Raw genomic sequence first — 17,516 nt, 5'->3', positions numbered from 1 at the left:
GCTCACTAACGCTAAAAAAGCTGATAGACCACAGGTTGGTTTGAATTATCTTTAAATCCTGCTCTTGTTCCCTTAGTTTGTCACCTATAAACTTGCATTTCCTTGAGTTGCAACATTTCAGCTAGGATTCTCCGTCCTGAACCCCAATGGGCCCTTCCTATTGATCAGTCCAGTTGGCACTCTTGAGCCAGGGGAAAACCAGTTTCTCTTCATTTCTTTTTGTCCAAATGAGAGTAAATTGGTGAGTAAATATTTTATATATATAAGACTATATTTTACACATGGGGAGACACATGGATAATAATAAGCAATCAGAAGCATTTAAAAATACAAGACTTGCCCAAAAATATATTTTTAAAATAATGTCAGTACTGGTGCACAAATAATAAAATCAAGAATGTTCATGCTGAAGGAGTTCTGAGACACATTTGACTGGTTAAGACCTGATTTTAGCATTTTTTCCATGGAGAATTATATTCATTTATGCCTGGAATGTCTTTCCTAACAAAGGATCTCAGAATGCTTTACAAACTACACAGACAGGCCATCCCACAGTGCTTTGCAAACTACAGACAGCTCGTCTGAAATGCAACCACTTCTGGGTGGAGAAAGTAGGCAGCTGATGCACAGCACGGTGCACAACAGTGGAGTCTAAAGACATACATAGTGGGCTCTCTATTGTCTATTGGGAATGTGTGTGGCTCTATAGGAGTCTGACCCTTAACAGAACATTGACAGCAGCTTAACATTGTTCTAGTAATGGGCAGTCAGATAAGCTGTGTTCTTCAGTACATTGGTATCACACATAGGTCATTCTCCCTGGGAGAGTACATTATAGATCCAGGGCTGGATGCTCAGAAAGAGGTAGGCTCCAAACTTCTATTTAGCCTCCTAACTTCCACTGATTTCACTCTTAACTCCTTTTGAGCATCCAGCCCCTCAGTCCCTCAAGATTTCTTAGACAAGGAAATATAAGCCCCCTCAGAATCAGAATAAGAAAGTAGGGCCAAATTCTGGCTTGCTGTCTAAGTGCTCTCAAGCCCAGACACACACATACAGTACTGCAAATCCAGATCCAGTATGAACCAGCCCTAGCCCCACCTCTAACCCCAGCACAGGCAGAATGCTACTGTCAATGGGCATGTCCACAGATAAGTGACCCGATGGTCCCTAAGCCCTGGAACTATCCTCTTCGTAGATGTTTCTGCAAAGGACCTGGGATGTGATTATGAAGAGCTAGGACGTTCCAACCCCATTTCCAGGTGCCTATGCACAGCACCCAGCTGGCATTTAGCCCTGGCTTTGTATTGTACCCTGAAATTCTAAAGCAAGTGTCTGTTACAGTTGACCAGTATGAACATCCTTCTTTGCAGTTCTTTGAAACTCTGGATATCCGGAGCATAAAAGCCACCCTGACCCTCAGTATTACTGGCCATGGGGTGGCTCCATCAATTGCTTGTTCTGTGGAAGGAGAAGTGCTCGATATGGGATATGTCATAGCAAAAGAGAAGGTCACTTCCACATTCAAGGTAACTCCTGACCTTATGGAAACTCCCTTGTGTTGAGTTGAAAGACCTGATTAGTGGTGGGTCAGTACCATTCCTAGTTGGTCAGAAGCATGTAAGAGAGTTTCCCGACAGGATATTATGCTGAGCAGTAAGTTGCTTCATTAAACATTTTAGCTTTTAAGCCTGTGATGAACACCCGGGACAAACTGGTAGTTCAGGGAGTTCATTAGAAGCTGAGAGTCTTAAAGGCTAACAGTACTTCTACCTGGCAGGGGTGCTGAGCTGACTTTGCACTGCTTGGGGGAATTCTGCCTACAGAGGCACGGGGGAGGGGTGAGCGTCTTACTGCACATTTAAAACCACCTCTTGAATGCTCTTCTCCCTGGTTCTGTCCAGTACACACAAGGGTGAGGGAGGCCAGAAATGGCCCCTCAAGCATCAGCAGCAGAGTTACTTGCCCTTCCCTCCCAGGTGTTCCCCTTTGTAGCCACCCTGATTGTGTCTGCCTCCTGTCTCCGTGGGAGGGGGATGTGCCCTGCTAGGGACTACCAGGATAGGCTAGAGAACAGTTTAATTGATTCGTTCATCTGCTGTAGATTTCCACACTGCTAATCCCAAATCTAGTGAACAGGCCAAGTGCTAGAAGCAAACTGTTAATCTATTAAATCTTTCACTGTGCAGGCATCACAAAGCTTTGATGGGAAGCAACTAGCATGTATTTCCTGCAGATGGGTTCCAAGAGTGGAAAAAGCTCTGTGTTGTCTGGCAGGAAGAATGCACTGTGGATAACAGTAACCCATATGCACCATGTATGGCACCTCGGCATGCAATGAACAATTTCAGCCCATTTGCACAATACACATCCTACAGGGTTTTTAATCAGTTCCCCAGTTAAAATGCTGTTGTGTCAATGACTCCCTCCAGATACAGAACACTTCTACTCTGCCCCTGAGATACTCCATCAAACTAGAGTCACTCTCACAAACAAGGGACAAAGAGCAGCAGAGACTTCCCTTCTTCATCATGTCTCCCCCAGGACGGACAGATTTTGTTGGTAATAGTTTTTCATCTCATTAATCAAGTACGATATAGGAGCCAAATTCTGCCTTGTGTTTGGTCCGTTCAGGTCCACTGAAGCCTTGCAGTGGTGGGGGTCACAACACTGTAACTAAGGACAGTATTTGCTTCACTAATAGCAAATGCGTTAATTATTAATTCCTGGTTGGTACAAGTTTACATAGCCTAAGAGAACGTTCCCAAGTAAGAAGGCTCTATTGTTGAGATCTGGTTAAACCCACTCAGCATATTACCCATCAAATAGCAAGATCAATTTATGTGTAATTAATACGAGAAAGTAAGAATGGTTTAATGGCACTTCTCCAATTCCTCCAGGGAAATGGGTATTTTGAAAAACTTCATGGGTGGTTCCAACTAGGCTTTTTAACACCCAGATTTCCAACTTTGCTGCATAAACATGCACCAGAAATTTTACTCATTTACCATTGGGACAAAAAAGGAAGTGAGATTGAAATATAAAAAGAGAGGTAGAACAGAGCTCTCCTTCTGTCATCCTTATATTTCTGTTTTTTGCTCTTCCAGGTACACAGAACTACAGTGGGTTAAGTGTGTTCAACATATTTCCAGTAGAGGGTGGGATTGAGCCTAGGAAGAGTCAGGATTTCACTGTTACCTTCAGTCCAGACCATGAAAGTTTGTATTATTCTGACTGTCTCAAGGTTGTGCTCTTTGGCAAGGTAAGGCAACCTCAGGGCATCTGGACTGTTAAATCGAAGGCTGCCATATGGCTCAAACTGAATTTATCAGCATGGGCATTGGGATTCTACCAGGAGTGGAAATAATTGTATTTCGTTATTAATTCACAATGACTTGGAATAAGATCCCTCTTCTCCGTACATAACCCCACTTCGCAGCTGGGCAAATTGTGGGGAGCCAGCATATACCCGTGTGAATTGCTGAGCACAACTTCACATAGGTTCCCAGTGCAGGGAATCTGTTGAAGGGACTGGGATAGTGGATCTTTTCCTGCAGAGCCCATGCCCCAACAGCCCTTCCTAAACAGAGGCTGCTCTTTCTACTGTGAAGCTGCTCTGCTGTTCCTCTGCATGGGGAGGGAGTGGTCCCTCTGTGGAGCAGGGACTGGGCTTAGACAGAAGCCAGATGGGCAACATCAGGGGTGATATTCCCACCTCCCAGGAGAGGCTAGCCAACAGTTAGCAAGGAGTGCCACCTAGCGGCTGCTACCAATACTGCAACTAAAAAGGTTACTGCAAACATTTCAGGTGAGTTTGCATTCCCAGAGTTTCGGGTAGGGATAAAGCCAGAAATCTAATTGTGGCTGAGTTGAATTATGCATGGTTTCCACACCCAAAACCATGAAATCAGTGATGAGTGCCTGAAACCTGGCCCAGGTTCACAAATATCGGACAGGTCATATTTTATACCAGGTTTCAGAGTAACAGCCGTGTTAGTCTGTATTCGCAAAAAGAAAAGGAGGACTTGTGGCACCTTGGAGACTAACCAATTTATTTGAGCATGAGCTTTCGTGAGCCACAGCTCACTTCATCGGATGAAGGATAAGTTTTGCCTGTCTGGGAGGTCTAGGATGAATGTTTTGCCCTGTTATCATAGAGACACTCTGCCACAGAATGAAAGGCTGAGTAAAATACATGTTCCCCACCACGTCAGCAGCTGATTACAGAATGAAGATGACAAAGATCTCTTGCATCATGGAATATAATTGCATACATAAAGGAGAGACTAAGCTCAGTTGCCAGTGTGCCTGCAAACAACTGAGACAGATTATACAATCGTTTCTAGACAGCTATTACAGTTGTGTCGAGATTACTATTACATCAAGACCTGGGCTGTAACCTGCATCTGCAGAATTCTTCTCCTACATAGGAAATAGCTTGTGTGATCTGGCTGAAGGGTGCTGCAAGAAACCATATGATGTTTGTGGAAGGAGGGGATCCCTTGGATGTGCCCGTGGAGTCTTTGGCTATAACATCACCCATGTCTGAAGAAGCAGCAAAAGGAGGTAACAACCTGCCTTTTCTATTTTTATTCTAATGTGGGAGAGTGCTATCAACATAGATTTATCTGTCTCCATTTGTGTTAAAAAAAGTTCACAGGAGATCGCACCTCCAGCATGTGGGTACCAGAGTCAAATGCCAAAGGGCAGAATATTATGGATGGGGTTTGACTCAATATAAAAATGGCAGAAAAACTTGTTATCGGGAGAAGAATTTTCTCTAAATCTAATACAGTAGAATTTCTCATCCACATGAATGGCGGGCTTTACCTCATGTGGATTAGACAGTTTTTCAGTTTAGTATGTGAAAAAGGATAAACTAACAGTACAGCACAGAAATGTATTTTAGCTGCATTTCTGTAAATGGCAAGTGAAGGTTTACTTTAAAATGCTTATAAAATTCTCACATATATGCACACTCAGCATTGCTCTCATCAGAGACTAAGACCTAAGTAGTTGCTAATACAGAAACTAAATGGGAGGGTTGAATGTAAGATATGGGTTTAAATTCAAAGGAGATATGTAACTACACCCATTTAAAGATGCAAAGGAATATAAGTGAGTAACTTACACGCTAAGGGGCCTGAATAGAAGGATGAAACAGAAAAAGCAAGGAATATGTAAGACGACACAATTTAACAAGACCTTACCCTTCTTTAAATTCACTCTTCCTTCCAACCCGTTGGTATGTAAGTCAAAGTGTGGTAGGAACTGTCCAGACACTCTTGTTGGTGGACTTTCCTACTACTACCCTCTCTGCTGGTGCTTTCTGGCATAATTTACACCATCTTCAACCAACTGATCAATATGTCATTTATGCCTGACTTGGGACCAACATTCATTGGCTGTTCCAAAGTTAACTTGATCCATGTCTGTTTAGAGCTGGAAGAACCAGCAAAGCCCCTCCTCCTGAGCCTGGAGTACATCCAGGCAGAGAGCTCTGGGACTCCGGCAGTGAGGGAGCTGAAAATCGGGGCTATACGGACAGCTCAGTTTGCATCGAAGAAGGTAAACAAAATGAAAAATGCACTCAGCTCAGAAATTGAGTCAGCACTTGCAAATGGCTACCAACTGCTCTCGAGAATCCAGAGCCAGCAGAGATCCCACGTTAAATGAGTTTCTGGATCTCCATTAAGCCTGACACCATATTATAAAAGCACTAGTATTGTTTGAAAGGATGGACGTTTATTTTTCAAGGGGAGACGAGGAATTAGCAGGAGGATATTAGAAGAAGATAATACAATTAGTTGAATACATTTCTCCCCTAATTCTTAAATCCATAATAAAAGTGTGACTATGGACCAAATTAGCAGCTTTCACATTAACAACAAAGTGTTATGGGCAGCTGTTTATAAAAACAACCTTCTGAACTTACAGTTAGCTGCAGCTTTCAGGGTTGGTTTGTTGAACAATGAAACAGACTGTGGTCCCCGCAAATGAGACTTCAAGAGAACAAGTTAGTTTAATTTCATGAAAAATCTCTAGACACTCTCCTTTTAGCCAGCCAGAGTGTGCTTCATTACAACCAAGCACATTATATTCACTGCTTGTTTTCATGTCTCAGGAGCAAAGGTACAAGAGGTTTGGCAGGTGGGAGGCACAGTTCTACAGGTTAGGGTGAGGTAGCCTGTAAGCTAAGGTCTTTTGTACCCAGAAGCTGAGCTGGCTGTAACTAACAGCGTGTGAGCTGTAGCTCACGAAAGCTCATGCTCAAATAAATTGGTTAGTCTCTAAGGTGCCACAAGTCCTCCTTTTCTTTTTGCGAATACAGACTAACACGGCTGTTACTCTGAAACCTGTTCTACTTCACTAACTGCTTGTCGTTGCTGCAGAACGTAGAGTTCAGTTTGGATAACCTACCACTCCTGCAGCAGAAGGGATTTACCATCGAGCCTGTTAAAGGAACTGTTGATTGTGGTCAAATCAAATGCATCAGTGTTTCTTGGGTGCCACCTGCTGACTTTGATGTACGTTAACATTTCCAAAGCATATTGTTTATTGAAATTATTGTATACTAGAGGGAACAGAGCACAGTCTCACTAGCTTTCAGGATCAGCTCAGAAGCAAGTCTTCGAGTCATCGTCAGTGCAGCTCACTTTAGACAGAAGTTATAACAATAGACCTGCTTCACTTAGTGTCTGATTTGCATGAAAACAGGATACAGGGTCTAGTAGTTAGAGAATAGAAGCCAGGGACTGGCTATGTAACCTTGGGAGCTTGCTACATAAATTCTGTGCCTCAGTTCATCCATCTATGAGATGAGAATGAGGGGCATAATCACGCATACCTTATATGAGGCATTAAGATCTTTGCACTTACATAGCACCTTTCAGCAAAAGTTTATTAGTATTAAATTAAAGTCACTGCTTTGGTCAGATTGCTTAGGTGGGAGTCATTTGATAAGCACTCTCACACTAGATTTCAACAAAGAAAAGATTTTCTGCTGCCCCAAACATATGAAAGCACAGACAAATTTAAACGCATGTTGCTGCAGTACCCAGGCTATGGTAGCCCTGGATTCCTGTCTCTTTCATGGAATCATAGAAATGCAGGGCTGGAAGGGACCTCAAGAGGCCATCTCACCCATCCCCCCATGCTGAGGCAGGACCAAGTATATCTAGGCCATCGCTGACAGGTGTTTGTCCAACCTATTCTTAAAATCCTTCAGTGACGGGGACTCCACAACCTCCCTAGAAACTTGTACTAGTGCTTAATTATCCTTAGAGTTAGCAATTTTTTTTTGGTAATATCCAATCTAAATCTCCCTTACTGCAAACAAAACCCATTAATTCTTGTGGAGTTCACTACTTATTTGAGTTTGTTTTGTGACCCACCATAGGTACCAGGGTTTGCCTTGGTTCCTTCTACAGGGCCTTGGTATATGTTCAAGACACTGTCCCTACAAGCTGAGATTTTCCTCCATGCCTCATCCTCACGTGTTTCTTATTCGTTCTCTCAGTTTCCTCTCTCTGCAGGGATCCCTGTGGGGGTGGCAGGATGACTAGCATCTTCCAAAATTAGAAGGCTGCTGTCATTCTGTGCAAAAGGAACTAGAGTTCATGGTATGAGGCCCTGATATTGACTCAGGGTTTCCTGGTGACCAGAGCTGGCTCTTACACAACTCATGGATGAAGGATCTCCATTTCTTTCCCAAACCCACAGTACAGCACAGTATGCCACACCCACACCCTGCTCGTTGTCATGGCTGTAACCTGATGATGCCATGCTCCCCACTAGGGAAGGAGTACCCTGTTATTCCCAGCTTTCATTAGATTAGCGCAGTTATTAAGAGAGATTCTCTATAACCATAACTGGCACATCTGATAACTTCAAGATATTAAAAGGCATAATTTACAAAATCTGATCAGACTTTTGGCTCTAGCTGCCAGATGAAGAGGACTGATTATACTTACATATTCTTTGTTTGTAGCCAGATCACCCTTTGATGGCGGCAGCTGTACTGACCTTAAAAGGAGATATTAAAGAATCTTACAAAGTCCTCTTCACAGCCAGAGTTGTGTGCACATGAACTCCCACCGAGTGAAGAATCCAAGCTAAACCTTGCAAAGAATCACTGAGGATTGCTCAGGCTGGTAACTCATTATTAGATCTCAGAATGTAAGGAGCTTGTGCAAGAGACTTCAGAGATCACTTTAGTTTGTACATGCAAAGATGTGATCGCTGCAGAAACATTTCTGCTTTTGTAGAACTCTAAGAGTGATGGCTTTCTTCAAAGAACTTCTTTGTAGAGTATAGAATAAGACCTTGTGAACACAGAAAAGATGACTGATAGTGTATTATCCTCGTTATGGGCCAAATCCTGAGAGATACCATGCACCTACAACTGCCCTGAACTCATGCCAGCTCAGACCCAGATTTTTAAAAGCATTGAGCATTGCTGTGCTCAGTGTTGCAGTGCCTAACTGATTTAGGAGCCTACACTCATTTTCAAAAGTAATTTAGGCACTTAAAAGTCTAAATCCCATCCATTGTTAATGCAATTGTGGCTCCTAAGTACTTAAATCCCTTTGGGAAATGAGACTTAGGCATTGCAACACTGAGTGTAGCAACCCCTAAATTCCTTTATAAAGCTGGGCCTCAGGGTCGGGGGGTTTTCCTGTCAGTGTGTGTAAGTTTGTCAACATTTTTCCAGCTGATCCTATTTTTTTGGTAATAGTTTTAATAAATATACAAAACAAGCAACTGGAATTAAAACTTCCATATAAATCTCTCCCTCTGCTCCCAACCCAGTTCCCACGGTACAGTTTGTAGAGAACAGCACGGAGTTTAATCAGAAAGAGAGGGATCTCTGCCCCGTGCTGCATCACAGGATCTCTGCCCCGTTGACTGCATCACAGGATCTGGTTACTTGGATCCCTGTCTTATATCCACTCAAGTAATTTCATATTATACCATTCATGTTCCCTAGGAGTTTTATAAGTAAAAGTGTTGATTTCTCCTCATTACCAAGGAGCTATGCTGATCCGCATGTAGAAGGAAGCTCTGCTTCAATGGGGCTTGGCACCAACAAGCACTGCAGAGAAAGCCAGGGTTGACAGGGGAACCAAGGGGAGCATCAGGAAGCCAGGAGACACAGAACCTCTCTTCACAGGTGACCCTGTACCTCCCACACATACTCCCCAAGACACCAGGGTGGGGCAGTATCTTCTGCCCCTTTCTCTCAGGGCTTTTTGTCATTTGGCCCAAGTTTATTTCACATTAGCCGTTTTGCTGCTGGTTTTCTGCTGTACCTTCTGTATTAGAGACCATCCATTAACTTTTCATTGGACACAGTGGGGTAGGAAGTGCTATACCTGGTATGTTCAGCAGCACAGGTGAGCCTAAAGGAAATATACCCAGAACAGAAAGAGGAAGAAGAAACATGACTAGAAGTCTAACTACAGTCCTGCCCCTTTAAGACTCTTCCCATCCCGCAGTAAGGGAGTCTTATTTTCCTCTTTAAGTCAAGAACTCAGTGTTATGCAGTGGAACTCACGCTGCAGCCCAGGAGGTATTTTAAAGGGCTGGGATCATCTATAATAAACACCATCAGTGTATTTAGATGGATCACTTCCTCCTCCCACACGGCACAGCCTGTCCTCTTCTGCTGCCATTAGTGAGCATCAGATGGATCGTGTCAATAGCCCTGATTATGCAACACACAAAACATGGCATAAACACTTAGTCTGTGATTTGCTAGTTATAGAACTTCACCAGGTGGAGGTAGGCACCTGACAGTATCTTGAGGCCTCATTTAGATGAGCTGGCAATGTGATCCCTTCTAGCTCAGAAAGGAAGGAACAAGCCCAGATACAAGGATGTTGTTTATTATGTTCAGAAGTTAGAAATTAACTGGGACCTCGTATTTACATAATACCCATGAAACATGCATGTGTTGCATCCAGACACCATACATCTATGTTGTTTGGAGGACAACGGGGCCATATTGACTCCATGACTTGGTTTCTGCCATTTAGCTGTCACTTAGTCCTATTGTTTCCCATTACTTATTCATGTTGTCACAGTTAGAAAGAACAGCTTCCTTTTTATTGCTTCCCATCGTGACTTGCTTGTTTCCCGATTTTGGATTTCACTCCAAGTGGGGTGCAGAACCACAGCTGGTACAGAGAGACCTAATAATAGGAATATTTTCTAAAGAGGTTAATGAAGACATCAAGTAACTTGTGAGGGGGGTAGGGTTCTGAAGTCTTACAGGGAGAGTAATTTCTAATATTTAAAATAGTAGTAAGTCTATTAGGAACAGTTCATGCTTGGAGAACCCCCACTCCCTCTGCATCTAGGTTATGATAAAGGCATTTTTAGCAGGAAAGACCATCAAAATAATTAGCAGACTTTCTACACATCTCTTTCAACTATTTTGTGTATAGAGGGAGATAAAAATCTCTACCCTACTTCAGTCTCACCTCTGATTCACACAGACGCGAGCTCCCCAATCCAAATTCCCACAGTTCTTATGCTGATATCTCGGTAGATGATTATTTGGCTAATCCTGGATTTAATCCTCAAAATTATTTTGCCAACATGACAGAGGATCAGGAAGTGAACAATCCAAGAAGTGGCATTTAACAACAAAAAAAAAAAAACCCACATAGCTTGTATACTAATTCTATCAAGAGACTGTCTCTGTAGCTTAAACTGGATCTGCAGAGTTTTCACAGAGATTAACCTACCATTTCAGGATTCCAAGACCTACTACACAGTAAAGACACTGATTGTGTTGTGGAAACACAACTAGAGAGAACAGAGCAGATCTTAAAGACCCAAAACACAAATGTTCCCTGCAGTCACACTCCAGACGTACACAGACACAGGAACATATTGACTGACTAGAGTGCAGACTGTTAATGTGAGAGAAGGAACCTCTCCCTTTCCAAGCTAGTGGTCCAGTCACGTCAGTGGCTGCATGTCCTCAGCGCCGATCAGTGGGATGTAACCCACACACCTCCTGGGTGTGGTGTTGTCTCCCATCTAGTGGCACTGTCAAAACATACAGCTAAGGATAGCCTAGAATTCCTCCTTACCTGTAAGAGGTTAAGAAGCTCAAATAACCTGGTTGGCACCTGACCAAGAGGACCAATGGGGAAAGAAGATACTTTCAAAACTGGGTGGGAGGCTTTGTTTTGGTGAGTTCTCTTGGGAAGCAGAGAAGAATCAGGTCAGAAAACTCCTTCTGCTATAAACCATCCTAAAAGTCTCTCATATTACAAAAATTGTAAGTAAAAGCCAGGCAAGGCATGTTAGATTATCTTTTGTTTTGCTTGTGAATTTTTCCTTTGCTGGAGGGAGGTTTATTCCTGTTTTTTGTAACTTTGAAACTAAGCCTAGAGGAAGTTCTGTTGTGTTTTTGAATCTTTTGTTACCTTGTAAAGTTATTTTCCATCCTGATTTTACAGAGGTGATTTTTTATCTTTTTTTTTAAAATAAAATCCTTCTTTTAAAGAACCTGACTGATTTCTCTATTGTCCTAAGACCCAGGGGTTTGGATCTGTGATCACTTTGTAACCAATTGGTTAGGATATTATTCTCAAGCCTCCCCAGGAAAGGGGGTGTAAGGGCTTGGGGGGATATTTTGGGGGAACAGGAACTCCAAGTGGTCCTTTCCCTGATTCTTTGTTAAATCACTTGGTGGTGGCAGCATACCCTCCAAGGGCAAAGAATTTGTGCCTTGGGGAAGTTTTAACTTAAGCTGCTATAAACAAGCTTAGGGGGTCTTTCATGCGGGTCCCCACATCTCTACCCTAGAATTCAGAGTGGGGAGGGAACCCTGACAGGCACAGAGACCACTGAGAGAGAGAATGAGTCTGCTTAACAGCCAGTTGGCTTTTAGCTCATGCTATAGAGGCTCATGCACTACGCTCCAGAGGTCCCCGGTTTGATCCCGCCCACTGACGACCCGGGGTCTATCAGTGTTACACACACAGGGAACAAGCCAGAAGTGAGGGACACAGATATATCTCCTTATAAAGTATATCTGATTGCACGATACCGCTGCAGCATTCCCTGTAAAAGGAAAAATGCTCCGTGTTATTTGTATTTGCAGTGTCTAGAGGCTCTGACTGGGGACCAGAGCCCCCCTTTGCTCAGTGCTGTACACACACCGGGAATAAAAAGACAGTTGCTGCCTCAGAGTTTACAAGCTATGCCACAGGATTTTCATCTACTAAGACATATTCTGTACTTACGTATGTGTACATTGTAACCGTGCTGCTGGAGTGCCGTAGTGCAGACACTTCCTACAGTGACGGAAGGGGGGTTTCCATGGAGGTAGTAGGTTAGGTTGATGGAAGAATTGGCTTAACTACATTGTTCAGGGATGTGGATTTTTCACACCTGAGCGATGTAGCTGAGTCGACGTAACTTTTTTAGCACAGACCAGACCCAGAGCATGCAATTTATCACAGCCCTGAGTGATGTAGCTAGGTTGATCTAATTTTTAAGTCTATACCAGGTCTTAGTCTAGGCAACGGCACAGCACAGTGCAGCCTGATCTTCACTTCAAACTTATACCGATGTAGCTCTGTTGGTCAGGGATGTGAAAACACCACACCCCTGGCTGATGTCGCTGCTGACAAAGCCCCCGTGTAGACATAAATATGCCAACAGAACAGTGCTTCTGCTGACCTAGCTAGTGTTCTTGGGGAGGTGCTATTCCTATACCAGCAGGAAAACTCCTTCCGTCAGCACACGCTGCGCTGATTTAGGGGGCAGTGCCGACACAGGCTCTGTAGTGTAGCCGTAGCCATAGCCTGAGCATTAATACTTCAGTAGTGACCCTGCGGTACTCAGTGCTTCTCTAGTGCCTTCGTCAGAGGATCCCGACATTTCACAAACACCAGCTGAGGTTATCCATGAATTTTGTACAAAGCCGTCAATCATGGGGAAAGTCAGATAATTATTAGTTATCGGTGTTGGCCAGTCAGTGAGCTCACTCAGCCGGCAAAACATTCCAATCTCTCTGCCGAGGCCAGGAGGCTTTAATAGGCAGAGTCCTTCAGGGTGATAATGGCCCACCAAGGGAGGTGCAATAGTACAATACTGTAAAAAACTAATTACACCACAGCATTCTGCACAGCTGATTTACCGTCTGTTTATGCAAATGGCAGATAACTATATGTTACAATCTATGTAGGTTACACAGGACATATTGTAGTGCAATCCATATGCATTATTACCATGCATCTCGATTATATCAGTGGGGGCCTGATTCTGACCTCACTTAGGCTGGTGTAACTTAGCGGCACCCCTCGACTTCAAGTTACATCACCATAAGTGAAATCAGAATCAGGCCCTGTAGTATAGATTTGACAGGCCAGGGTGAAGGAGGATACTGTGAGCATCAGAATGACTGATAGAGTGTACAGAAATGGTTAGTGCTTGAGACATGAGGGTCTGATCCTGCTGGAGACTTCACTGGCAACTGTGGTTCCGTAGCACTTAGCACACCTGGGTACTAATAAAGCAATCTGCAGTGTTTATATTGCAGGCCGTTGCGGAGATGCAGAGTGAAATGGCTCAAAGAGCAATAGCCTACTTAACTCTAGCTGTGCAGGAACTGGAATCTCCATTTCACAGGAAATTTCCATGATTTCAGAATCTGGTTTTGTTCCAAATCACAACAAAACCAAAAAATTCCAACATTTCCCACACACACTTTTTTTTTTTTTTTTTTTTTTTTTAAAAGAACATTCATTTTGGGTCAATCCATATGTTCCATTGTGAAGAAATTGAAACACTTCATTCAGATCTTGACCTTTTTCCTGTTATAATTATATAATAAACAACAATTTGAAATGAAGTGTTATTTTCAAATGTAAAAATGAAATCTTCATTTCAATTGTTTTTCCAAAGCAAAATTTCATTGAAATCAACACGCTCCTGTGAAACATTTTGATTTCAGTGAATCAGCATTTTCCCAACAGAACTGTTCCACTGGAAAATTTTCAGCCAGCAGCGAGACTAACCTTCTGTTCAGATCAATGTTTCTCCTGTAGGAGACAATCTTGCTTTCTGCCCAGGCCACAAACTTTAAAGCTGGGAAGGTCAATTTAATGTCCGATACATCATCTGGGTGGGTGGACTGTATGAGAGCTGCATCTTCTGTAGCTCTGTGGACTATGAAGGCAGCACAAAAACAAGCTCAGCTGGTCTTTATTTGCCTCAAGGGACAATGGAAATGCTGCCTATGGCTTTACTAGAACAGGTGTGTGACTGTGCATGTGTGTGAGAAGAGCCATAAATCCTGGATTTGCTATAATTACTAGGTTTTATAGTCTGTCTACCCCAAAGGTGTTTCAGTGTCTGGAGTTTTACTATGACCAATTATGGACAGGGCCCTGCCCCTGGGCTTTTTCTTCCTAAGCAAAAGGAAAAAAAAAAAAAAAAAAGTGTCCACTCCTCAAAATTACTCACTTGAACAATCAAGCAGTCACTCAAATACTTCTTGCCCTGTCAACCATCTGTCCTGGCTATAATGTAGAGCTGGCCCTGGTCAATACTGAGAACGGCTTATGGCCACACCGTTTATAGATTATTGCATTTGCCAAAGAACAAACAATGAAGGTAGTAAGAGCAGAAATGGTAAACGCCTTTTACATTTCTGACTTATCAATCCTACAGAACAAGAACTCCATGCAGATACAAGTCAAACCTCCAACCTCTCCAGAGCTCAGACTCTAGTACGGCTGTGAAATAGCCTTGTGAATGTATTCTGGTTACTGACATGCAAACAAGCACATCAGGACAGACAGGTAACAATGAGCCTGTTTCAACTTCTTTGGATACAGCACGAGTTATCAACCTTTAGCCTAAAACTTGGCAGTAGTTGGGGAAGCAAACTTAAGATCCACCTTGTGACACCCTGGCATTCCAGTATTCACCACTCATGTCATTAGGATATGTTTTGTACAAAGGATGTCTTGTGAGGTATCATTGTAAAAGTCTTGATCTGCTAGACATTAATATCTCACTGGATTGTAGGTGCTACTGTCGTCTGTGAAGTTTAGCTATGTACGTCTTACTGAAATGTGGTGAGGTTGAAGAACACTCCCAAGGATCCTTTCAGGTACAACAGTAAAAAGGTCAAACAATATGAATGGCTCATGGAGGAAATGCACACAAGCGCCAGGGTTACCCAGGAACTGTGTACAATAGAAACCTCTCAGAGATAGCACTGCACAATGGGAACTGTTTGACCCAGGTCACAGCAAAAGACCTTTCAGGCATGTGGGGAGAAGATATAAAAGGTAGAAAAGGACAGCATGGGGGACCTCACTCTCCCAACAACAACACACCTGGAAACACCTGAGGAACAAAGACTGAACAGGGATAAGTGATGGTCCCAGGCTAAGGGATTTCTAGGCCATGTATGAAAACCTGGGAAAGCCAAGCTGCAAAGCCAAGGCAGCTTGTGCCTTAAGAATCTGCCAGCCTGTTTATCAGTCAGGGTGAGAATTTGCTAATTCATCTCCTACCTGTCTAGTGTGTTAAGATCAGTTTGCAGTTTTTATTTATTTACTAGGTAATCATTTATAATCCCTTAAAATCCAACTTTTTTAGTTAATAAACTTGTTTTTGTTTTGTTTAAAACCGGGTGTGTGGACATCATAACTGGGGGGCAAAAAGCTGTTGCATATTTTCCTCCACATTGAGGTAGGGGGTGAATTTCATGAGCTTATGCTGTACAGTTCTCTGTGCAGTGCAAGATGGTATAATTTTGGGTTTACACTCCAGAGCGGGGTGCGTGCCTTAGGAACTGGAAGGTGCCTTAGCTGAGCCTTCCCATGCAGAGCTGATATCCACATCTGTGCGTAGCTGCAGCTGGGTGTGTCCCTACCTGTGTGTGTCTGGAGGGGGCTTGAGGGTCTGTCACAGCACTACAGTGTAAAGGGAGCCCAGGCTGATGAGTCAGGCTGGTTCAGTGGCACCCCAGGGGGAACCTGTCACACCCCCATTTCTAATGAGCTTGTATGCTCCCTCTGCAAGGAAACAAATCCAAGATGCAAGGATTTTCTTCCTCTGCATAGCTATAGTCAGCAGCATGCTGCTAACGTGGGGCTCTCATAAAAATGCTCCCCGTTAGTCTGTGACGTCCCCATGTACCAGAGAGCTGCACATGACTGCAGAGAAGCAAAGATCTGCGGAAATATAGTAGCCAGCATTAAAAGGCGCTCTGAGCGCACCCAGCTGATGAACATACTTCTGTTCAAGTACATCTATCTGGAAATGGGTGGTTCTTGAAAAATACTACATCATCACTAGAACTCAGAGTACCTGACTTGCATGGTTTGAAATGGGGATTTGGCCAGTAGCAGGAGCAGACGAACTCATGATATCTTCCATTGTTTTGAAATTACATGACATTTAAGGTCCGATCTAACACTAGCTGACATCAATTAAAAAGACCTTTTACATCAGTGGACACTGGATTAGCTCCTTAATGCAAAATGGTACATTTCATTTAGGATTTTGAAGTCTGTTCACCAATTGGGTCCTGCTTCCTTCTCTGGCTGTACTCAGACAGCGCTTCAGCGTGGACTCTATATTTCCACAGGCCTCAAATATATAGGCTGACCACTTTGAAAACAGCACACTGAAGGAGACGAGCCATGGGTGTGATTCAATAGGGTACTTGCTATGTCCCTATTCCAAAGGCAAATATTTCCTCTTCAGAAGAATTTTTATGAGCCTTTGGGATAAGCTTTTTCGAGCAGAAGGGATTTATTAGGATCCAGGCGTGGAGGGTGAGGTAGACATGACTCCATCAAAGGCAAGGAACCTGCCCCAACCTTCCTTTCAGTTTGGCGGTAGAATTTTAACCAGCGTCCTCTATTCAGCATATCACCGGTACAATATTTCCTAAAACTAAATCTCAACTGTAACTAAACATTAGCTCAACAAACTATAGCAAACACAGAGAATCAGACAAGCAATAAGAGGTGAGCTGTGACCCAGAGATTTGGACTTTATGTGCTTGGGAAAAGGCTCATCTCACAAGTACATTAATTCAGCTGTCCACAAAACAAGCATGATTAAGATGAGTGGAGAGAAGTTTTGGTTAGACATATATTGCCAAATTCTCTGCTGGGGTAAATCAGTGAAACTTCATTGAAGCCAATGGACCAGCACCCATTCACACTACTACAGAATTTGGCCCTCTGAGTGGCTAGCTGTTTCCATCTGAAATGGGCTGAGATAAAGAGATAATGATGATGGGCAAAGGTCAAAGATATTAAAATTGGGGGAGAGACACTTGTTTGAACAGACAAGTGATCAAGGATGCTGCAGAGCTGATGCTGGGGCCTTATCTGGACTTACAGCGAAATGGGATGTAAAACTGCATTTCCTGATAGCTTACCAATTGCTAACAGAAATGATGACCAGACATGGATGGGGGGGGGGGAATATTATTAAAAGATGGACAGCTATCCAGGGTGTTT

The 17,516-nt window shown here is 43.2% G+C and overlaps 1 protein-coding gene and 1 long non-coding RNA gene across 2 annotated transcripts in view; one reads left to right on the top strand and one right to left on the bottom strand.

Moving 5' to 3' along the window:
* The window catches only part of LOC142000740 (uncharacterized), an 83,269-nt gene extending 75,167 nt beyond the window's left edge, over window positions 1-8,102 (bottom strand). Inside the window, exon 1 of the long non-coding RNA XR_012642312.1 lies at window positions 7,974-8,102. This is a non-coding gene — a long non-coding RNA (uncharacterized LOC142000740). The remainder of the gene's footprint in view (window positions 1-7,973) is intronic.
* Window positions 1-11,474, top strand: part of CFAP74 (cilia and flagella associated protein 74) — a 103,342-nt gene extending 91,868 nt beyond the window's left edge. The window contains exons 32-39 of the mRNA XM_074975251.1: window positions 122-241; window positions 1,374-1,529; window positions 2,433-2,562; window positions 3,108-3,262; window positions 4,431-4,566; window positions 5,441-5,568; window positions 6,393-6,527; window positions 7,991-11,474. Coding sequence (XP_074831352.1) covers window positions 122-241; window positions 1,374-1,529; window positions 2,433-2,562; window positions 3,108-3,262; window positions 4,431-4,566; window positions 5,441-5,568; window positions 6,393-6,527; window positions 7,991-8,089 — 1,059 coding nt within the window. The 3' untranslated portion in view covers window positions 8,090-11,474. The remainder of the gene's footprint in view (window positions 1-121; window positions 242-1,373; window positions 1,530-2,432; window positions 2,563-3,107; window positions 3,263-4,430; window positions 4,567-5,440; window positions 5,569-6,392; window positions 6,528-7,990) is intronic.
* Window positions 11,475-17,516: the final 6,042 nt, after the last annotated feature.

This window comes from Natator depressus, chromosome 18 (assembly GCF_965152275.1).
Source record: "Natator depressus isolate rNatDep1 chromosome 18, rNatDep2.hap1, whole genome shotgun sequence".
NCBI classification, from domain to species: Eukaryota; Metazoa; Chordata; order Testudines; family Cheloniidae; genus Natator; species Natator depressus.
This window is presented reverse-complemented; position numbering and strand designations above follow the sequence as displayed.